Source organism: Ostrinia furnacalis, unplaced genomic scaffold, assembly GCF_004193835.3.
Source record: "Ostrinia furnacalis isolate ACB-3 unplaced genomic scaffold, ASM419383v2 OfSCF0932, whole genome shotgun sequence".
Classification (NCBI taxonomy): Eukaryota; Metazoa; Arthropoda; class Insecta; order Lepidoptera; family Crambidae; genus Ostrinia; species Ostrinia furnacalis.
In genome coordinates this window covers 571648-597119 of record NW_021131171.1, presented here as the reverse complement: position 1 = coordinate 597119, position 25472 = coordinate 571648, and the positions used below count along the sequence as shown (strand labels likewise).

The 25472-nt window shown below is 36.1% G+C and overlaps 1 protein-coding gene across 1 annotated transcript in view; it reads right to left on the bottom strand.

Moving 5' to 3' along the window:
* The window catches only part of sog (chordin short gastrulation), an 86899-nt gene that overhangs the window by 22288 nt on the left and 39139 nt on the right, over positions 1-25472 (bottom strand). Inside the window, exons 2-3 of the mRNA XM_028301495.1 lie at positions 23744-23847; positions 21321-21453 (exon numbers count right to left, since the gene is read on the bottom strand). Coding sequence (XP_028157296.1) covers positions 21321-21453; positions 23744-23847 — 237 coding nt within the window. The remainder of the gene's footprint in view (positions 1-21320; positions 21454-23743; positions 23848-25472) is intronic.

The window sequence follows — 25472 nt, the reverse complement described above, 5'->3', positions numbered from 1 at the left end:
TGTTTTTACACGTTGTTTTTTATCTTAATGACATTTGTGCATTTATTAATTATCGAATTGAAGACACGATTTAGAGGAATTTAAATTGATAATGCAGTTAGCAAAATTGTGGTTTAATTGACTAAAGGTGTTTAATGGCTAACCTGTCAGATGCGACCGCAGACTAAAAAGAGGCAATGGCCACCCGTGATGTCAGGCATCCGTCTTCATTAGTGGGAATTTTAGTGTTCGGCACAAATTATAATGTCGGCCATATTCAGCCCTAATTAGCAGTGTATGGTCACGAACCCACCAAATTGATAACCTGCGCTAACGGTTCAATTAAAAATTTAAATTACAATAAATATTTTACTTACGTGTTCGATAACTACGAGTATGAACTTCCACTTCGTTCAGTAATAAAATTGCGCCATTTCATTTGTTTTTATTTAGCGCTCGGAGTCATGAAAATGTTGAGAAAAACAAAAGACAAAACGCGGGAATAGAAAAAAGTTTCTATGTGGCCAGTATTCGTGGAAAAAATAGTTTTGTTTTCTTATTATATCAGTAAATAGCTTCATGTTAAATAGTTACTAAAATAAAATTGATAAGGTGCAGGAATTTATTAGGTAATAAGTTCCGATTAATATTAATTAGCACATTCCGCAACATTAAATTTATTAATCATTCAATTCAGCGCATGCAATGTAACGAAATAAATTAAATTATATGTGATCCAGGCATTTTATTTCATAATTGCTGTCAATTAAACAATCTACTTGACTAAACAATGTTTTGGTCTTAACCTTTATATGTCAGTGGGTTAGAATTTACAATGCCCATAAAACTCGTGTTTGGCCCAATAAACATTACTCACGTGCCTAAGAGGTATTCGCCAGAAACGATAGCCAAAAGAAGAGTATTCAAAGGTCGTGTTATGACACTAGTCACAGTACAACATTAAAATATGTAAGTAGTCAACAGCTCATAAGACAATATTTTTATAACTACATGACACTACAGTTTACCTTCATGGGCCATTCCCAAAACTAAGTAAACAAGTAATTAAATTTAGTCCGATGTGCCTAATTAAGCACGAATTTGAGCCTCTGTGTGTGAGAAAAGAAAAATACATACAAAACATAATAAAACATAAATAAAATGGTAGGTATTTTATTCCGAAAATATAACCCTTAAAAGTAGATTTAAAAACAGATTTCTCAAATAAAAAATGTTTTAGCCAAAAAATATTGTTATCTGTAATAAACTTACGAACGAGTTGATCAAGCAATGATGCATCATTCTATTATGACAACAGTGGAATATTTTAGGCATCCATCATTCACAGAAACGTACTCGAGTTCATTCAGTGCACGAAAATAACTTGTTTTAATTTTGAATGATTTTCAGTTACCTTGTTTTCATTCATTCCGACACTCATTGCATTCCCTACGCGTATATAAATGTCTGAGAAAAATTAAATTCGCGGTTACTAAGTACTGTTAACAGCACATCAGACTATATTTTTTGTTGGAAAGTAGCACTTAGCACGACTACATAAGACGCCCCAGTTTTTACCTGGATGTCCGTACCTACGCTACGTGGGCCCTGTCACATAGTGCTTGCGGTTCATTGTGCGAAACGTGTTGCACGTCATGGACGCACTTATTGAGCTTTAATTATTTCGAGTACTCGATTAGATAGAGGATGACATCACAAGATGTCAAACAATCGTAGAACTAACGGACACTAGTTACTTACAGTCTATCGGCCTATCTGGTAATCTGTATCAGAGAGCGATATCGAAAGATTTTGTCACTGATATTATTATCCTTATCTCAAATGATGTCATGGCATTTGTACCTAAGGTTAAGGCTTTCGACACAATAAACAATTGATTGCCTATCAGTATGAAAAAAACATTGTGATATCGATTTTACAGATAATATGAGCTTTTACACGCCATCCAGTTGTACGATTTTTAAGTTTTTGAGGTTTATTGTCAGGCCTAGATTGATTTTTAACTTTGTCATGATGAAAAATGAAAAAAAAAAATAGTGAAATTACGCAAAAAAAAATATTATGATCAATCTAAGAATATTTATAGAGCAGGATGAAATCAATTTAATTATTTTAATTAGAATTTCCGGTTCAATGTTTGGTCTAGAAAATGCATTTTTCGAAATGAACTCTGCTTGTAGAGTCGTTGATTGTTTACAGAGATGATGAGTGTTTCATCACAACCTTATTTATAAAAATCTTCTTGCAACAGTGTCAGTCAACATGCCACAATATCACTCTCAGCATTATCTGTGTGGTCATCTCTGTTTTGTGTGACAGCTATCTCTACATAGAGATAATGACAGCTAAACAGTGTACTCCACAAAACGATATCAAAACATCGGTTCTCTTGATCTTTCTCACTATCATCATCGTGCTTTTAGAAATGCTGAATATTGTCAAATAGGCATAACCTTACTTATACCGCCCCTATTTTGAAAAATTTATAAAAAGTTTCAGCTGGGTTAGGATCTCCATGATAAAATCTTATCGATGGTTTTATACGACAAATATAAGGGCTTATCGCGTAATAGCGATAAATTTTTATCGTGGCGTGCATCCTAAGACCTACATTTTATATCTAAGAGTATGTAACTACAATAGACACTCCCAACACTATACAGGCCATAGACTAAATTTTTCATCATTGTCTTCAAAACGTGACAGCACCCAATCGTCGAACACTCGATCATGATCTTGACACTGCGATACACGGCAAGATTAGATCGTGCTCTGTTTCCACAATGGCGGTGAATGGTCCGCTTTGTACGGAAGTAGCATATGGCGCCCGCGCCGGCGCCGCTGCGGCCATGAAAACGCGGGTCAAAGTTCCCGCACCGTGACCTCCATACTAATACGTGCTACTATTCCTAGATGCGGTGGGAACCACTGGGTTACGCCGAACGTCAGCTGGATAGGTGATCTGTCAATCTGACTTTCTAGGGATGTGGATACGCAGAAACACTTGACTGGCAACGACTCATTGTCCGTTTAAACAGGGTGTTGACTGTTGATTTCTACTTGAGTTTCAAATGTTTAGCATGAAGAAAAATTGAAAACTCTGCGTGAAGTTTGGTAAATGGTGGGATTACCTTTCATATTACTTGAATGGAAAAGTGAAGAATACTATCCATTTAGATGAAATAACAACTTATTGGTTGATAAAGATTTCGTACGTAAACAACTAGCTATGTATTTCGTACATTACACCTTTTAACAAAATCAATGCACGCGAAGTTACGAACTCTACATAATAAGGTGATTTTGTAACAAATACAAGATGGAATATCCCGCGATCTGTCAATGTAAAGATATCGGAATATAGTTGGAATTTAGATTCTTTCTACCTACCTACTATGCCTTGTGTATCGAACATTTGATATTCAAAAGGTTTTGCGAATAAACAATCGGCCATCAGCATCACAAAACTTGCTCGAAATTTCAATGATGACCTGAATGATCTTGATCTTGCCAAGATGTGTAGAAGCCACAAACAACAAGGACATTGCATCATCGTACTACGCATTTGAGTATCAAGTTATCGATTGCCTTTAATTTATTACTTAACGTACGATATGCCGCGAAAGTAGTACAATGTGTTTTTCTCCGCGTATCTCTGTGTTAATATTTTCTTTGACAAGAGCTCGTAGAAACATAATAAACACGTCCTCAATTCCTTATGTTGATTGCGAAAACGATCAGCAATTATCATTATCGGAGTCGAACTATCACGGCTATAAATAACTGCTTAGGTACTTACATAAATCAGCGTTTAGTGTCTTTAATAATACCCTAGTAAGGAAAATTAAAATTAACATTCACAATAAGTATTCGAGACTCATTAGTCAGGCACCCTGGGTCTTTCATAAATATACCTAACAATTTTAACCATATTTATAGTGATAATCATAATTAACATATTGTAATAAGCATGTTATAATCAAAGTCAAAATTTCTTTATTTGTTTAGACTAATAAATAGTTCTTACAAATCGTCATTTTGCTCTTAAGGAGCCTCTACATGTCTCATAATCTTTTTACCCTACCAGCGCTTCGAGACCAACATTTGGCAAGTGCTGAGAAGAAGCGCCGCAACAAACTCAGTCACCACTGTCTGCCGGTTAATATAAATAAATAGAAATAGCAGTAGTAGGTACATTCGATTCAGGAGCAGTTCACTGAATTTACCATGCATTCTTGTATAGTGTATCTTATAAGAATGGGTATACAAAATTGCGTGGTATATTAAACAAGGTAGTGACGTGCTAATATCTAGACTTACAGATTACATACTTAAATACTTGTAGAAATGACTCGCATACATAAGTTGGAATAACTTGGATAGACCAGTCCCCGAAAGCAGCGCCTGTTCACAGACATGACGAGTGAACCAGCCATCGCCTCACTCGACCATATTAGAGGGAATGTAACGACCCGCCTCACTACGCCACCACCCCAGAGACATTTTAGTGAGAATGACAATACCAAGTTATCTCTTAGAGAAAAAAAAACCAATAATAAAGCTAAGTAACAGTCCAGATTGAGAAGCATGACACTATAACATTTTAGAAAATTAGATTAGTTTATACATTACTTTTCATAGCACGATTTTAATTCTTTTTAGTGCGAGCATGAGAATCAAAAACATTAAGTTGCTTAAATTTTATAAATAAATTAAAGGTGTTAGGTTAGTTACATGCGTTTGACAGGGATAATTAAATCCAATATCTCAATAGAGCCCCACCTCAGAATCTTTCATTTATGCAATAATTAATTCAGCTTCAATAAATAAATTGTCTTCTTACTCCAAGAGATGCTTGTATTCATTTCATAGAGGTCGGAGGCCAAGACTGTAATTGCACGAATCAATTGATTAGTATGGAAATTGATTGTACATATATCTTAGTTATTACAACGCGAAGTGCTAAATTTATCGCCTCGATTAGATTTGCTCAGTAATAAAGCTGATCGCCAGGTTAAATGTGAAGGGAACAAAGAATAACATTATTAATGAGCTCTAACAATTAATTTAACAGACTGAAAACATTCTTAGGCTGAGTTGCACCATTACTTTAAATTTAACAAACGTCAAAAATCTGACTATCTGTTAACAAAAAACACCAGATAATGTTATAGTTACGTTATTGTTAAAATTAAGTTGGTGAAACTCAGCCCTTGTTTTTCGGATTTTATTGTTACAAAATTTGTGTGTGTTAAATTGACTAATTTAGAAAAATGCTATTGTCAAACTATATTTCAGTCATTATACTTATAAATTCAGTTGTTCAAAAAACTCTACCATCAATTCCATGCTTTAGTAACTTTAGAACCAAACGCGTATCTTCTACGACTCAAACCTTAAATTACGCTTCCTTAGTAGATGTCAAGTCGTTTAGAACCCGATATAATATTTCTCGGTACATTATACTTTATGGATCCGACGCTGCGACGGGGATTAGAGTCGTCCGTATCTATTATGTTACATTTAATGTCATAGAGTAATCCTATTAGAACCGTTATCTTTGGAAATCTGACCGTAAAATAGTTCAATACGAATTACACAGTACTTAGCTCAGTAGTAGCTGCTTACTGAGGCGGCCACAAAGCAAGCTCGAAGTAAATGTCACATGCATTCCAATATGGCAGGATTTGGAGGAGAATTATAATAATAACACTTAATCCTACTGTGAGATTACATTAAAAAGAAAAGAACCTAATTAGTCACACGCATCTTCGATTAGCTGCATTTGGTGCAGGGTAAGTTTTTTTTAGATAAGGAAAAGTTGTGTCAAAATAGTAAAAAGCGGATTAAGGTCAGATATTTTGGGTGAAAGGAAATATGTTTTGTTTTTAATGTAAAATTATTTAATGTTTCGAAACCACCTATTTGGTTTATTACTTTTTTTTACGGATAAGTCAGAACTTCAAAAACATCTAAAGAATTAAGTTCCTACCTACTTTCCACTTGTAATAATATCATCTCACGTTAAATTGTTTAATTTGTTTTGCGGTATCTAATGTTGTTGTTTTTTGCTATTGTGCTCATTAGAGCAATTTGAATTAAAAAACTGTATTTTTATTTTGAGGAGCTATCTTTAGTAATATTATCATTGTGGGTTGTGGATAATAGTAATATTTTTTCACAAGTCTAGCGTAGCTACTTTATAGCGTCTGTTAGGGATAAATCTCTCAACCGCGATGCTGTATAAAACAAGGCAGGCGCGTTGTATACACATTCCTTTCATCGGCTTTTCGTACTAGCACACTTCAGTAAACACACATGTCATCGAGCTTATTTCGCTCCTCGAGTGGTTTGAATTTCAGCACAATGACAAATGGACATTGCGATTTTCGATTCCATCTATCGATTCGCGCACCACTAAATCTTGAATCGATATTGTTTTAAGGCAGAGCGGGTTTAATTTAAAAGAACGAGTTAGGACTCTCACGATAATTCCGATGCGACCTAATTCTCATTTTAAAACGGCTCGTGAGTCACGGGTTTCCTGATCGGATGGTGCACTTAGCCGCGAACTCGGTTGGGTAACACGATGTTTATTGACTCTGTCGATACGTCCGCCGGTAATGAGATCACAAGAATGTCATGACGCCAAGCGCGTAGATTGATTCCATATGCGTAAACAAGCGAGAAATTTTAAAATTCCGAGGTTGAATTTTAAAACGCGAGAACGTGCGTTCCCGAAGTAACCATGGAGGATACAGCGAAAACAAAATTTGCATGCGTTTGATCATAAAATTACATATGAACGAGTGACCGGCCGGCGCCACATTTCTATGAACAATGAAATGGTATGGAAATGGCGCCAAACGGTGATCATAAGCTGCGCACGCGCGCCCCATAAAGCCGCACGTATTAACGTCCAGCCCATCGTTTACGACGCGCCGATTGTGTCACGTCCTTGCTTAATGACCGTGATTCTCTTTCTTTTATAGCACTAAACGTTTTAAATAATGCGCTCATGTCTGTATGTAAAAGGCAACTGTTACTGGCAGAGTTATCAACACATAGTCCACTGATAGCGCTGAACGTAGATTCTCAGATAGTTATTATGACGTAGGCATTCACTAAGAATGGATTTTCCAAAATTCACTCCGTACCCCTAATAGGGCGTGGGGGTCCGATGTTTAACACGAGTGAAGCCGCAGACAAAGGCAAGCTAGATATAAAACGTTTGTATGAGTTTTTGCAAATGAAAATTCCTTGTAGGTACTTAGTTAAAAGCTGTCGGCCATTTATTTATTGCATTTTAGTCCATTAAATATTCATAGTTCAACAAATTATTAGCAATAAGGATTTTACTGTAAATTAACAAATACATAAGTTAATACGGAAATTGATCGTTTTGATGCATTTAATATTTACAGCGTAGATGAAGTTATATTCTAGAGTCAGAGTTTACTTGTTTGGATCTCAAATAACAACGAATTACACGATATTAATGTCAATATACGAATAATAATAAAATTATGTGCATAATCATGCGATGACAATAAATTGGCTACCAGGCGCCATTACTACAAACACCATCCATCTAATATTGAATAATTTTGCAGGAATTTTGAAATGTTGAATGTGTTCATTGAAATACTGGAAGCTGGTTACTCAATTTAGTTACGGAATGTGCGAGTGTCTATTTGTAAATCATTCTTAAATCAACGTCTTGGTCTTGCGCAATTATGTTTGTGAATAAAATAAAATATACTATAAATATTAAAGGCTCTAACATTTGTCTACCTAATCGAGATACTGAGAAAAGAAAGAACTGCTAAGTACATTTTATATGTGACTTTTTCGTGTTCCCTGTTAACATAATCTTAAAGTATAACTATGTTGTTATGCGAAATAGTAAACCAGAATAACAGTTCTCCTTAAAGGCCCCAGACTCGATTGATACCTGTTGCGCATAATCGATATTAAAACTACCGAATTTTAATAGCAGCTATTAGTGCTAGTTATATTTGATATTATAATTTTTTATCTAACCAATCCTACACTTTAGTTTAGGTCCTAGAATAAAATAAGATAAACCAGCTATATCTTTATGGATAATGGATATGAAGAGCAGAATTTCAAAAATGTTGTCAAGATCAGAGCAATGAGGTACGTTTTAAATGTAAAAGTTTTTAGCAATATTATAGTTTCATTTAGGTAAATCCCTACGGATACGGATTCTATCAAATACGAGTAAGTATTTTGTAAAATGCTTTTTTCATGAAGAGCTTTGAACTCTATAATATAATTTTGAACACACTCGCGTCCTTAATCGTGTCGCTTATTAAAGTAGTCGATATTTTCACAACCTCTATACAAAAAACGTAATAAGTAAAACAATCTGTTGATGGGAACGCGGCGCAAGCGCACCCCACCAAATTTGCCTAGAGCGGCCGCGCGGCGCCAGTCCACTTTCCAAATAGCCTTCGTGGCTCGCCTGTGACCTTTTACGCACGAGCCTTATGGGCCGTCTAGCTTCACAGACTTCACACTTATCGTCCACTACAGCCTTTGCCCGCTACTTTGCCTGCATGAATTTCGATCGATCATAGAAAGACTTTATGGTATTTCATAGGATAGCATATATAATAATATACATATACAGGGTGTCCCAGAATGGGTGAATCAAACTGCTAGGGGAGGTAGCTCTAACAATGTACTATCCCTAAAAAATATGAAATCGCACGCACGAGGCTTGTGGGTCACCCAGCTTCACACTTATCGTCCACTAGCTTTTGCCTCCGGCTTTGCGAGCGTGTATTTCGTCTGTCACACAAAAACTTTATCTTAGCTTTCGCAGCTCGCCTGCAACCTTTTACGCACGAGCCTTATGGGCCGTCTAGCTTCACACTTATCGTCCACTAGCTTTGCCCGCGACTTTAGGTACCTACGTGAATTTCATTTTATCAAAGATTTTTAGCTCACCTGTGAACTTTGACACATAAGCCTTATCTGTGACTTTATCCTGCACGTGCAAACCCTGCGTTTTTCCCTAAATCTTAATCTATATCCATATCAAAAATCTAAATCGGTACCTAGGTAATAGATATAGACACACAGAATGACTTTCGCATTTTTTATATAAGTACAATATCAATACAGATAATACGTAATACTCCTTTTATGTTTCGTCCAGAACCGTTAGGTTTGTAAACTATAATGACGTTGCAATCGATATGACTAGTATCTACTATGGTTTTTACCAAAAGTAGATTTCCATCTAGTAAATCCTAGTGATAGATATCTCTAATCAATATTCCGTTTCAAACCATTCAATAAAACGAAATTCTCCGCTAGTTACAAAGGTTTTTCCTTTTCCACTACAGTACCACAAAGATAAACTACGTAACCAACATGAATCGACGTAAAAACAGTCAATTGACAACATGTTACTACGATGTTTAAAATTAAATTGCATCAATTACGGCCAATTAATCAATCAAGGTGACCGACCTGATTATAATGTCATACACATATTAAATATTTTTCCTCGCACGCGCATTAATTAGCTGTGATCTCAGGGAGACGTCGATTTGAACATATCAACGTTAGATTTATTTTAAGAACGAGATATCAAACGTAATTTACTCAAACTGATAACGATAAAGGTTCGTCGACATGTGTGACACTATGGAACAACAACTGATGCGCTAGGACTGACTGTTCTTAGGGATAATTTTTTTATCTGCAGTTAACTCAACTACGATTAGTATAACTAGCCAAATTTTATTTAATACATTAACGAAAAATTGAACTAAAAGTCAAGCTAATCATTTTTATGATAGACCATGCAATCAAATTTTACTATAGTAGGCGATCTAAATAAAAAATTATTGTACAATGGCCATATCCAACGATTAACGATCTCCATAATCATTTAATTCGTGATCACATTGTACGATAGTTTGCTAATTCACATCGAAGGTAGCAATCAGGCGATTAGGTAAGTACCTACCTACCGCACCATATAATTATGCCGTTAGGTATGTCCACAATAACATGTCTTAATAAATTAATTAAATATTTTTATAACTCACTTTTCATAATTCATAGCTTAATAGACGACGCCGTTCGATTGATTTTAATCGGTCTATTTAATAATCTGTTTGTTTAGGGTTCACAAATCGCTCATAAGTTGTTTGTGTTTTTTGTCGTTCGTTTTTACATTTGAAAGTCGGTTCAAAATTCAAATGAAAATGTGAATAAATGTAAAACCTCTATCAGACGAAGTACCCAGGTAATACAAATGCATTAAATTCTAGCTAGACACCCGTTATTATAGTGCGAGTACCATCAATTGTCATACACGATAGTTACTTCTATTTTTAACTGGGCAGTTTATTACAGTCATCGTAATTAATTAATTATACTGAGCTCTAACTGATTAGTTCGGAATTACAGAGCACACCTATCATTTTCTTTATTGCAGATCCCCGGAGAAAATATACCTAACTCTATAATTTTATGCGTTATTAGCTATCAGAGTAATCGTTAAAGTTATTAATATCTTGATGTTGTCTATGATATATTTTTCTAATAAGATGAAAAAATGCAGACGGCGTCTTCTGTGACAAAACCTTCGAGTTGGCTCATCGGATTCCTGTGTGGTCTAATCCAATGCCATCATTTATTCTGCAGATGATTATTTAAGTTCTTTATTTGTAGATATAAAAGGCCTTTTAGGGCACTTACAAAGCCAAATATAGCTAGATCGGCCACTTTAGAGCAACATATCGTCTGATCTTGAGAAGACGTGGGTCACGCTTGTAATTTTTAAAAGAAAAGTATAATATGTAGATCATTTTGACTTGGAAATATTGCCTGAAAATTGGAGTTTTGGGTAACACTGTAATAAAGTATACTAGCGGCCTCCCGCGACTTCGTACACGTGGACCCCGTTTTACCCCCTTAGGCGTAGAGTTTCGTAAAATCCGTTCTTAGCAGTTGTTTACACCCTATAAGGAACCTACCTGTCTTTCAAGTTTGTAGGTGTTATAGTTTCTGAGATTTCGTGATAATTCAGTCAGTGGTATTTCGCTTTTATATACGAGTATATAGAAGATTATGTAGTAAACTCTGGATTGTTGTCACAGTTAGTGGTATGCAGCGAACTGACCCGTGGCAAACAGCAAGCTCTGTGGGAGCGTCACATAACGCACTGATAATGAAAACGTAGTAAGTAATTTCAACGCGCCTTAGATAACGTCCACGCATTGTTTGAGGCAAAACACCTCATAGGGTTGTTCGAAGTTGAAAGTGGCATTAAATATTCTAAATACTAGCTTTTTCCTAAAGCATATCCCGCTTGAATTTCGATCTGCCACAAAAAAATCTATCAAGGGCTGTTTACAGCGCTTTAGCCTTTCGTTGAGCTTTTAAAAAGACAGGGATGAAAACCGCCCTATATTTTTTTCCCTAGGTTTGTATCAAGTTTCATGAAAATCGGTTCAGTAGTTTAAACATGAAGAGATAGCAGACAGACAGTTATTTTTGCATTTATAATATTAGTTTTAAATAAGCATGGATGAAAGTAATGTAACTGAAAACTTTCAATCACTTATTGGAACTTACAGAAACATTTCGTCTAAGTCGTTGTCACTTCTTATCGCTCACATTTATTTGCAAACTAAACTAACCTAGGATAGATAAGTGCAAGAGCACCGATTTTGTACTCAATCACTGCTCAATCAAAGATATCACATGATTTTACATTTATGATTCACGTGCTAAGATATCAAGAGATGTGCCACTCAGAGTCTACCTATCCTAGTGGTATAACTGCTATAATGGCATCCCTAATATGTAATGTAACGTTCCAATTTACGTAGTCTCCACTCTATCTTGCTAGAGAGCGCCTTATGGTTCTCTTGCTGAAACGAAACTGATTCAAACCTTTTACCATTTAATTTCATTTTACGATTATAATTGCTACTTGGAACAACTATGCTCTCTACCCCTCTCTTTTCTACTAACTACTTCCTGTAATAACTCTACTATTAATTACAGTCAAATTAGATGAAGAAACATGTGATAAAGCATATAGACACATAGACAGGCTAAATATTATGTAAATAGTATTAGCAGACTTAAAACTTTTACCTATGTCTAAGAAACTTGACAAATAAGGATTGCATATATTATTTGAAGGTCCCAGTATACAAGGTGTTTGAGTTTTAACGTGATTATCACTATAGGTACACTATAAGTTTACAACTATTTTATTAAAAAGAATATCATAACAGTATTCTGTACTCTACAACCTTTATGGCTATTAAAGTAGTATCACGACATGAAATCAAAAATCAAAATTATCTTTATTCGTGTAGGTAGACTAATTGAATTAGTACTTACAAATGGTCAATGCTTTTAAGGGGCTTATGCATGTCTCATTCTTTTTTTGCATGCAAAATCATATTTAGCGTAGTTTATGAAAGAGCAGCCCTAAGTACACTTAACCGCGTTAACATTTGTCCACATTAACCCGTATATTCGTGGCGCCGGCGCCGCGGCTCCGTCGCTATCGTTAATAACAACGCATTTACACACTTGCACATTACGCGAACTAATTCAGCACTAAAGCTCTAGTGTTGTGTAAATTAAGATCAAATGTACCGAAAATTTAATTCTATTTTGTATTAAACTGAAGTAAGATATTAATTTTTAAATATTTAGATCCTAAACACTCTTCAACTGTCTTATTGTCTTCATGGTCTTAAGTAGGTTTATTTAACATCAATTATTGGCAAAACTTATTGTATCTATTTCTCTCTTAGGTCATCTCTACGTTTGCTCTTTTAATTAAATAATGTGATTTAATACTAAATTAGTGAAAATCATTCACTAAATAGTTTTTACAACTAGTGATTTTTTTTAACTTAGTAGATTTTCCATTAATCATTTTTTATCAATCGTATTTTCCAAACGGTTCAATGAACCTACAGAATGAAAAGCAGAAACAGATCTATGAAAAGCTGTCAAAGATTTTATTTATCGCGCGAAGAAAACAACTAAAAAACAATACAAATCACTTTTCATGACTTGCGAGTTATTCAACATTCAAAGGTTTATCAATAACAAATGTTACTTCAGTTGTAATAACAGCATACCCAAAATTATTCTTTTCTTTCTAAAAGCGTGTTTGAATTTTCAAAATCCTACACATTTGAGTAGTGTCTTACACTAACTTGCGTAAGTTTATGATAATTAGTGATTATGGCGCGAGCTATCACTTACGCGAGTCGCGATTTGTTTATGCAAATGTGAACTCTATATCTGAGCAGTTAAAGGCGCCAGGTCGAGGGAGCACGCGTCCTCGAGCGGCGCCGGCGGCGGCGTCGCGACGCGCCGCTGTTTGCTCTTCGCGTATGTTCCATAGTACGCAAATAAGTCTCGCATTATTTCAACAAACAACACTAAATTACGAAGATGTTTATACGTCACTAACATATGGAAGTATTTAGTTACATGTTAGTAATTTCGCCTACCATTTCCTTCCTAAGATTCCTAACTAATGGGAAGTGCGCAAATAAATAATAATGCCATTCGATAATTGCTAAAAATGTTTTGTTTCTGCCTAAAGATGAAAAACGGGAATAAAAGCAAAGGAATTTGAATAAAATATACCTGAAAGCGTTCTGGTGTATTTTGGAATGCAGAATTTAACGCATAAACGAGACGAATTTACTTTACACAGTTGGCCAATTCAAACGAGCCAAAACAAGCAAGGAAGCTCAATATTATGCTTATTTAAAATCGTTTTTCACTCGTCTGCTCTTTGCTAAAGAAAAACATCAAGGATTTTGAGCCAGAAAGAAAATATGAGGGCATTAAATAAATGGCGACGAGTTTGACATTTAAAATTTTATCTTGATATTCTGGCTCTTGACGATTGCATACCTTCGTGTCAGATAAATCACTTTGCTAGGTACGAGATGTATATCTATTGAGATTATTGTCACCTTTACATAACTGTAGGTGCTCGGCATAACTCGAAGTCGTGTCTGTTCGAGAGTCAAAGATTAATGTTTAGGGCAAACCGAAAGGGTTGGGTCGTTGGCGCCAACCAACAGGGTCGGATAAAGGCTATGCAACAAGTTGTGAAAGAAACAATTAAACCGTGCGATTGAATTTCAAATTGTACGAATAGAACGGGGCAAATAAAATACCTACATAGCGTTAGTTTATCTCATTGTCTACCCGATAGCAAAGAGTGAGGATCGAATGGTTTAAAAAAGGTTTGGTAGAGCAAAATCCTTTTTAAATTAAAGAGGCAACATTTTGCAGCTGGCATAGCATCGCATGGCAACAATTTAACAGTATCCAAAAGGGCACAAAATTGCGATTACTTATCTCTACATGCTATATGAAGGCAACAATAACCACCTTATTAACTCCTATAAGGAACACGTCGAATTACCTGTAGTCCGGTTAACTCCGGTGGTCTTACATTGAAAGCCCTTTCGCCGTCCTTGGTCCAGCCCTGTTCTGGCAAGTCACGCATTCACACCACAAACCACGCCGTATTACTCACGACAGGCTTGCCCACTAACCGCATTGGCCTAACGCTCTCATTAGCCAACATTAAAATAATAACGAACACCGCGGTTCTGGCTTGTCCACCCCCGTATAGGCTGGCATATGTCTGTCGTGTAATCATACCTTATCGATAGGATTGTGTTTGCTAGTAGAATTTTAGCGCTTCTTGTTGCATGCGCTGCCGCGCTGTTTGGGTTACAAATAACAAAGCAACTGAAATTAAGCAAGATTTTCATAGCATACATTTGTGATTATCCGCTTGTAAACTACTCGTATTTACGGAAAAACATTGCATTATGTTTCTCGTTGCAAAACTGGTTGTACTTTTTTGAGGAGAATAGCCTTTATGTTTGCTTTCATTGTCTTGTGTGTAGGTACTTGTATTCTACATATAATAAGTCTTTGTAAATATTTGACTCTACAAAAGATCTACCTTTGAAGTGATCGGAACATCAACCCCCATCAACTCGCTACTTCTCAATACATTCAAACCAAAGTTATCCCGTATTCAACATCAAAGCGATTTCTTGAAAAAAGTCGCAAACGAAATTATGCAGGGAATGCGTTGTAAAGCAGACACCGATCCCGCGAAAATAAAACGCGATTGTGCTGCGCCCGCGCATAAAGGATTTGCCACACTGGATGCGTTCTGCGATCAACCGTCAAGTCAAAGAGAACGCAGCCCGTAAGAACAACATTGTCCGAAAACATACATTTTGTATTGATGCAATCTGACCGTGCGGCCACAAACTAAGAACGCAAACCGCTCCGCTGACAGATTGCCTTGTCACGACCACGTCTTGCCCGGACCGCTAACCGTTGCCCTGACTGAAAATGTTGTTCATACATTACGTTCATTGCTGCCCCATCGACCGTCAGTTCTGCGTACTATGTGCCCTTCCCATTGCCACTTCAGCTTGCCAATCCGTCTGGCTATGTCAGTAAGTTTAGTTCGTTTACGGATCTCCTCATTTCTGATTCGATCTCGTAAAGAAACTCCGAGCATAGTCCTCTCCATAGCACGCTGTGCAACTTTGAGCTTCAAGGGGCAGCAAGGTTCTGGAGTGAAGGCCGAGTACCGGAAAACGTAGCGTGGGACGTCCACCCACAAGGTGGACAGACGACATCATAAAGATAGCAAAGTTCCTGGTGGAAGGCGCTGGACGCAGGCCGCTACCAACCAGGCAGCATGAAAAGCATTGGGGGTGGCCTATGTTCAGCAGTGGACGTCCTATGGCTGAGATGATGATGATGATGATGACATTACGTTCACTTAAACCTGACCGCAGACCGCAGACCGCATCCAGTGTGGCAAATCCTTAACGCATTCCTGCGGCGGCGCTCTGAATTAGACACACTCGTGATCGACTGCTGAACCGGTGGACCATGAACAGTGTGAACAATGTGCTATAAAAATTTAAGTTGTCCTCAGTGGAGATCAGTGGTTTTACTTTGGCAAAGAATTCTGATGTCTGACAGACTCCATCTCACTTATTGCTGATGTGAGAGAGAGATAAAGGCATTAATGGTTAGTTCAACTGAGAGTTTTTCTCACTTCGCCTCATATTCTAATTAAATTTGTTTTTCTAGTTCTGTAGCTTTGTTTTTATGTGAAAAGCGTTTATTTGTCGTGATAATCATAGTTGTGACGTCATGTACGTCATATAGTGCTATCACGCTTTGGGAAATTGGTACAATAAACGTCAATAAATGACGTCAATCACTTTTTAAATCTGGATCTAAATGGATGTTTTCCGTCTATTTACCTTTCTAATTCTAGATCATAGAAATTAGGGGAATATATTATTTATGTGATATCCTAAACAGTCTATTACCGCCACTACCAATGAAACTGGAACTTACGATCACCATACGTACTTACAAACTTAAACGCGCATCTAGGTGGTTTAAAAATTAGACAGATTTTAAAGACGCTTTATAAGAAAACATACTCCATTTCACCTTCAACAGATTGTTGCAAAAGACTACAACATAATTCATTCATTCATAATATCGTTTCAAGAATAAAAGTAGGTATGTAGCAATTCTTAAACCAGAACAAACATTAACACGTTTACGTACACTTAGCGACCGCTAATTGTCACTGTCGTTTAAATTATCAAGTGCACGGAAGAGCAAATAGCAGCTGATAACTCGAAAAACTACTTCATGATTTATATTAGTTAGCGGGCATCTAGGCAGGTACACCACGCAAATCGTTAATAAATCATACACATAAACGTGTTTGATATACGTGTAGAGTTATAAACCCAAAGCGGTGCTTTCCTAGTTAGATAGGATATAAAGAAACAACAGAAATCCCGTTTTAACCACTATTTCATTTCGCTGAAATTGCAACCCCACTTCCCGTGCAGGTATGAGCATGAAATTCATTAAGTTTTATTGCAACAACACCTGGCGGGGATTCAATTAAAAAATATACGTTTTACAGTCCTGCAGTACCGAGGATTTATTAAAAGCACGATAAACTATATTATTACGGCAAGCGGCCAACTGGTATTCTCACAAAGGCTACAGTGATTCAGATTTGATGCGTTTTATAGTTACGAGCCTCAGATAGACTTTACGGCGCGTAATAGAATTTCGCGTTGTCGGAGCTTTGAGATTATAGACGCCATATTTGTAAAACGAAAACTTCTATAATACAGCCGCGGAAAACGTAAGGATATGCGGCGACGCTTTGCCAACCAATAAAAGTGATGGGGCTCTTGTTTGGCGAATTTTATTGCCGAGTTAAGCGCGTAAAGTGGCGAATTGATGATTTCAAAACAAACTGCGATCGGAGTCGTTACCCGGGCAGATTTTTCGCCGTCTGCAGAATGCGAGTTAAGATATGAAAAAAGAGCGCGTACGTTGACATCGGGGGATATTAGTTCGCAAAAAATTCGTGTGTTGTAAGTAGTGTTCGCTGAAAAGGCGCGCAGACGGCGTCGCGGCGGCGGGTCGACGGCCGCGCCCGGAATAACCAGCAGCAGCAGCTATATTTGCAGCAGCGCGCGGGGGGACCTGCGCGTGCCATTTCTGCACCACCGCCCGGTGCATCTGAGTAATGCCATTGTAATGCTCTCGATATAGGCCTAATGACTGGACGCGGCTCGCAGACGCGACGTCGGCAACCACACGCGACTGACCAACCTCACACCATAAATCATCGCGATGCTCCCCGGAGAAAGTCCACGCAACTATTTAATGAGTCCAGTTCAAAGATGAACCGAAGTGGGTGCAAACGATGGACCTCCGCGCGCAGTTGCTATACCTAATGTATATTGATGAGAGTGAATCGTGGGAGCGCCGCTTCGCCAGCCCGACTGTCATTTGTCATCGGCGAGTTCCTGTCACATCGCATACGCATACTTTCTTACACTCTGCAATTACCTTTTAAAGTCGGCAAATTTGCCGATTCCGCAAAAAATGCGCACCCACTTAATGGAATGATGAATGATGACAATCAAAAAGTTACCGCTCAAACCCCCATCGCGACAGTTTTTATGATAATAGTTTTGTGTTATGATAATGATTATTAATTCACAGAATTAATTCGCGGTGCGGTCATAATTAATTCCATTAATAACGCGTTATGTGTGTCTATAGATAGTTTTAATTGAGCGAACCGAGGAAGTGTCATATTACACAAGCGAGACGGGCAGCCCGAAAATGGTATATTAATGGCGATGATCAAAGAGAATACGTACAAAAAGTCCATAAAGCGATGTCGCTCGGTCGATTTCCACACGCGCGGGTAGTTTTCGCGACAGATGGCCCGTGAGTCACTAACCTGTCGGCGGCGCGTTTCCAATGTAATCGACACGACAATCCATACATACAAAGCTATAGCAAGTGTCATTCTGTACACTGACAGAAAAGTCGGAGCCAGGATCTTATTAAAAGCTATCCAAAAACATAGTTTTCAAATTGTTAATTGTAAGCATATGCCATTTATGTATGTTATCATGCTCTCGAAGACTATAATAGGCTTTTGTTTAATATTTTTTGCATTGCAGCTACATCACATTATCTTACATTAATTTAAGGTACCTTTTTAGATTGGTCCCGAGATAGAGCTTAAGGACTCTACTAAATGCAGTCCCATGCAAATGAAATGCAGTCTTGAATGATTTACGACTACCACGCGTGCGAAGTCACAGGCACAGCTAGTATCTTATAAATCATTCCCATAATCAATAAAACAGTAAAACGCAACTTAAGACGTCTGTTAGCGCTAAATGAGCAAGTTTATTATCTCATAATAAAGCGTTTCATTTGTGAAACGGCCGAATATCAGATATCGCGCCGAAAAAGGCATGACATCAGGCAGTAACCTAAAACATGAGTGACATCATTAATTTAGAAAATTAAAAGTCATGCGAATGTTTAGCGACAATTGCGATGCCGCAATGAGCTATGTGATTTGCGTTCAGACATTAATAAAGTCCAGCCGAATGTAGAGTTCAACCATCTAAGGAATACAAAGTCAAATATCTGTCATAATTTCAGCTTTTTACAAATTATGTGTAACTATCGCTAAAACCTCTCTATATTAAAATGATTAAGAATAAGAATAAGAATAAATTTATTACTTAATAAAACTTAGCCTAGATACATTTGATTTCACTTACTTAAATTAAGGTTAGTGTGCGAAGGTAAAATTATTAATACCTAAACTAAGCAAAATTGTTTGCCTGTGTCTTAGGTATTTTATTAAAAGTAGGTTAGTGCATACTAAACATTATCACAATAACAGTGTGTAACTAAATATAAATACATTTCTATTCTTAATTACTAAGCAATAAGCATTATTTTTACCTTGATCTAAATTAAGTTAAAATCTGTAACAGATTATGTAGATGTGATTATTTACTTTTAGACAACAAAAACTGTCATACAAAACGTGCGGCACTTATTTTGACTTGAAGACCATGCATTCATTAATGAAACTACATTCATATCACTAAAAATGTCATCTGAATTGTATTTTTACTACTTATACTCTTTCTATCCTTTTTCATGACACGACCCCCCTCGTATGAAAAAATGTTTTGCGACCCCCCCGACCGTTCGCTTTTTTTTTCATGCATTTTATAATGTTACAAAATATGTTGTAGCGACCAAATACTTCAATCCATATAACATTTACGCATTAAAATTTGCATAATTACATTTCAGATAAATCTATCTTTATAACTTTATTGATTTTTTTACTGAGGTAGTTTTTGAACCTTTATAGATGCTTCGCGACCCCTTCAATGGATCGCGACCCACAGATTAAAAAGCACTGAATTTGTAGAGTATAAATATTATATAATTATCTATCTGTTCTCAATAAGTCTGAACATTTGCACATACATACATATAAGAGGGACAATACGAGTATAGCCATATTATTATGCCCTTATATTCGTGCGTGTAGTTATGTGAGAAGCAATTTGCTGTCAATAAAATACATAATTACTTTAATGTATTTCGCGGTACTTTGGCACAGAAAGGCATTGTAATTAAGGCAAGGTCATCAACAAAATTATCTGACGTCGATAATAACCTTAGTGACCAGGTATTTTGAGAAATTTATCCAATTTTAGTTCTTGACCTCGACTGTACATACATCATTGCTTGCGCGTATTTTTATTAGGTGAAATTAACTGCATAGCCAACATTTTTAACCTCTTACGTGAAATAATCTTAGCTTCTAAACGAATGGTCTGATTTTGGTGCAGTTTTTTGTTCGGAAGCTGACGTGATTAAGTGTTCTTCTTAACTTTAATTTATTAATATTACCCGTTTGAAGATTATCAACAACTATTTCTATTTAATAAGAGCAATTTGCAATAGTTCGTTTTTTTTTAAATTAGTTGTAATAATAAATTCATAAAATCAATAGATGGATAAGTATAATAATCGATGTTCAGCCTCGTTTAAATTAGCATTGGATCAGCGATGACTTCGCGCAATCAAAAGTTGGCTTGGTCGGGTCGTCCATCATTAATACTAGTGGTATGCTTATCGCGATGCTCTTTTGCTATTGTTAGGCCACATACCATACAATACTGAACATACGAGTAATATGTTTTTGGTCCAGCCGTATTATGAGTTAATATTATTTGAAAAGTTATTTATTTATTTAAAATTGTGCAGGTTAGGTACAAGTGACGCAATTAATTCCGGGTCGCATTCTCTACCAGTCAAATTCTCGAGCGACAAAATCATCCATACCGCATCGTATCGCAAACATTACCTATGTTTTTATACGTAATCTAGAGGCATTATTACGAAAATATTCAATGCATGCAGTCATATTCTATTTTAGTATTTTTATGTAATAACGGAATTAAATAGATTCGTCATGCATCTTAGATCTAAATTAGGAGAGCCTCAAAATTAGTAACTTAATCGAGTTGCGTAAAGTACAACATGTTGTTTCAAAATTGGCTTACGTGGATTAATTTACTTCATTCATAGAAAAATACGTACATACAGTAAACTGCAAAGCTTAATAGATATAATGATGTGCGAAAATAAGGGTTATCCTTTAAAACTTAAGATATGGACACCAGCGAATTAGATTTTCAATACTTTTTTTGCGAAAAATACCACGACTAAAAATAAATAAGACACAGTTGTAATTTGTTAAATTGTTCTATATTATGTAGAGCTTGTTAAAAAATTTGGATACTGTTTACTAAGTCACCCTGTATTTTGTGAATATAAAGTGTACTTACAGTTGACGTCACCAGGGCAGGTCTTGCAGCACCGGCCCGGCAGCAGCACGGGCGTGTCGCAGGACGGCTCAGGACACTCGTTCTTGATGTTCCGACACCTCACTTTGGCGACCACTCGCCTCTTCTTCTGCACCTGTAGTCGGAAATAATAGAGTTATGATACTGGAGAATCTATAAAGCTGAAGAGTTTGTTTTAACGCGCTAATCTCAGGAACTGCTTGTTCGATTTGAAAAATATGTTTGTGTTACATAGCTCATAGAGGAAGGGTTTACATCACCCTACAGCCAATAGGGGCAGAGCAGTAAAGAAAAATTTTGCAAAAACAGAAAATATTATCAAACTATTTTCACGTGTACGAAGTCGCGGGCTCAGCTAGTTAGCTTATAATGGTAAACTTTTTAAGTGACGTATAGCCTTTAGACATTACTAACTACTGCAAGAGAGTATGGTGATCCACTAGATATAATATCCCTCTACAATAGGGGAATTTTATCCGAGAACATTAACATTTGCATAAATACAGTATCTCAGGTTCATTCAACTAACGTATATAAAAGGAGTTTTTGTTTAACTTTAAATAACACATAAGTGATGTTTTTTTCTTGGCTATCAAAATATTTCAAGAACAACTAAAACAAATATTAGTTGCCAAAATAGAATAATGTAAAGATACGCGTCTATTTATGGTGTGCGTGAGCGCAGCAAATATGCAACTAAGTAACGTTTCAAATGATAATAATATGGAAAAATGTACTGAAGCATAACTTGTCGGTACTTTATTATTTACCTTAACAAAACAAAATACAATTCAAATTCGCGTGGAGATGTAGGAGTTAATACACGATATTTCAGGGTCCGCCGCCTACACCGTGTGAGCTAAGATTGCAGGCCGTCATCGTTTACTGCGAGTTTTATTTACTTGTTATTTATCACTTATTCAATATGAGGCGCTAACACGATACAGTATCGTTTGAAAGTAAAAATACGCGAGAAAAAACTTAAGTAACAAGATGCTTCTGTTTACCATAGCTTTGTGCAAATAAGCGGAATAAAAAACGACTGATGGTTTCGATTTGTATAAAAATATGTTTAGATTCTCATCTTAGGTGAAAAACAACGGTGTCGATTTTAAATCCCGCATAATTAAAAGAGACAATGTGAACAAAATTTTAAATAATAACGAAAATTAAATTCAGCATATTAAACTTTATACATAAGTCCCATACCATTTAATCATAAAATAATTTTTCAAACTTGTTAAATAATAATTACGGTTAGGTAACATTGAGTAATCAGAATTTACTCTTAATATTAAATTTCAATTTCTAAGCAAGTTTATTTACAATATAGTGTTTTGTCAACTACGGTTAGTGCAATTGAGTAGTTATTGCAATAAGTTAAAGACTAAATTTCTTTGAAAGTTCATTTCATTCTAGTTTAAAAACCCAGTTACTTTTCAATTTGCTATGAAATTCATTTAATAATAGTAGTTTTAAAATCAATAAATAGTCAATTGAGTTAGCGAATTAGTGACGTCATAGCTTATCTTTGCCACACAAAATCCATGTGAGAGTCACGTAATAACAGCTAATAAAAATTATGCTAAATTCAATTAACTGGTACAGTTGACTTAATAATAAGCCTTTAGATATTAATTATTTCAATCATTCTGTTTACCTACTTCGATATACTTACAAAAACTTAGCTCTACCGACCTATTCTCATTCATGAACAAATGTTAGAAAACAATAGCCCATTAATATTAAGAATTTCGACATTACGTATTGTCTAACTACACCCAGACAATGGACGAAATTGATTAATGGTGTAATCTATTAAAATAAACAATCATTTAGCGTAACACAGCGTAGGTAAAGGCATCTGGAATTTAATGTGTTTGCGTACCAATTTAATGTAATGGCTAATTAATTAGCATTCTCGTCTCAGACGTAATAGAAAATACATTTTCTTGTGCCGGAGTATTGTTTACTTTAGTATTCATGTTAAAAGCTTGCCATGATACGTAGAAGTTTGTCTAATATCGAACGCGCTTTCACATACGGGCAATTGTTTTGCCGTTTATTCAATTTTTCTAATGAAATGTTACAATATCTTTAGGTATTTGACTAGTTTTTCTCTATTTTTCTTTGTAAATCCTAGTGAGGAATAAGCAAGCCATACTATACAATTTTACATCCCGCATTCTCAAAATTATTTTTAAGTACCCAGTTCATAAATAGCGGAGTTATTTAAATTATAAATCTAAGATTCAATTTCTACAGCTGGCTGAATCTTATGTCTGTTGCCTTCCACTAGACATTATAAGACTAAATCCAGCACAGGTAGGTATACGAGCCTAGAACCTCTTGCGCACTGTCACGCTCTGTCAAACAGCAGCTGAACATATTCAGTTAATACGTACCGGTAAACACTCACATTTGAAGCAGTACATCACGCCGAAAGGCGGGCCCAGGTCCGCAAACCACGTGGAGCCCAGCTCTCGTGCCTGCTTGTCGAACTGGCACTCTGAAACAAAAGAAAAGCTGTCATTCATCGGAAAAAAAAACAAACTGGCGTTCCATAACAAAAGAAGATCTGTCATTCGTCGAAAACAAACGTCAAGAAACAAATTGTACAATGTACTTTGTGCAAAAAACAATTGAAAGTCTGAAATGCTGTCAACTCTACATCGATTTTCCTCCTGAAGTAACAAAACATTTCTTTAGTAAGATAATATGATGTGATGATATCGGTACTTTACTTCACCAGAAATTAACTGAATTTATTATCCCAATTTCAATACAATGAAAAAATTTGGCTGTTATATTATCAGTATTATCAATTTTTTATATTAGGTATGTCTAAAACAGTCCTGATGTCGGGAGTTTATTCACTTGAGAAAAATAAAGAATTTTTCAGTAATGCAGTTTAGAGTCTAGTACAGCCTCAAGTATATCAGAAATACCATATTTTAGCCTCCACTGTAGAGGCAAAAACGATTAACTGCTACACTTACTATTTATAATGCACTTCAGAGACTGCCCATTCTGTGTTCAATATTATCGATTTCATGCCCTAATTGAGTTGCTTAGGTAGACTTTTTATGCAATAAGTTAATGAAATTTTACAAGAAATTATACTATGAACGAATGACCGATGCGTTATTTTAAAAATACTTGTTGAACTACGCGGCATAGGTACGTCACAACGCGCTCTGTCTGACAATATTTTTAAAGTTGAATTTATGACACAGTGAAGAACTGCGCGTCGTAAAATTTCATTTAAGCGAATTAAAATCGAATGCTCGAATGATTTATACATAGGTGCAAGTAAGTTGCTGGTGGCTGCACAACGCGGGTTAACAAGGCGCATTTACATACCGCACTGGAGCGGACATCTAAAAATAAAAGTTGCAGTTGTAGTGTTAAAATGTACAAAACAAGTAGGTGACTTCAAAAGTAAAAACTCGTCTCATCAGGTGACCGGGCTAGCCGTTCTTTGTGGCGCGGTAGTACCTACTAGTGCTGTAGTGATTGCTTGGCGTTTATAACATCCAAATCTAGAGCCTTTGTCAACTTTATATAGCGCAAGAAACAATTAGAAATTACTTTTATCTTCATGGATCTCTATCTCTCTTATAATGTTATAATTGTTATAGTTTACAATATAATTTCTAAGAAGATCTAGTTCAATGGCAAACTATAATAAAGAGTCATAAACTAAGTGAGCTTTTTTCAATCGATTCTAAAAGCTCTTCTCTACTCAAACACCTTTTATCGTATTCGAGTAAAATTATTTGTGACCACTTGGACATAAATACAACACTAGTAGGGTATTCCTGTAATCTAAAGGTGAGATTCTCCGAACAACATCGTCAGCAAATAGGTTTATTTATACAGTTCCCGTGGCGATAATCCTTGATTTATGAAAGCCTTTCAACCACCATAACAAAAGCAGGAGAATAATATTGCCGAATGATTTAAGGCATAAGTAGAGTCACTGTGGATTTTAAAAGTATTCCAAAAAGATGACATTATGAGATTACGTCCTAGTTGCCACAATTGTAGTCACACGCACTAGAATCAAAGAAGATTTATGCACTACGTGGAAAAGTCACTGTTAATAAAACGCTTAAAATTCACTAAAGTCCC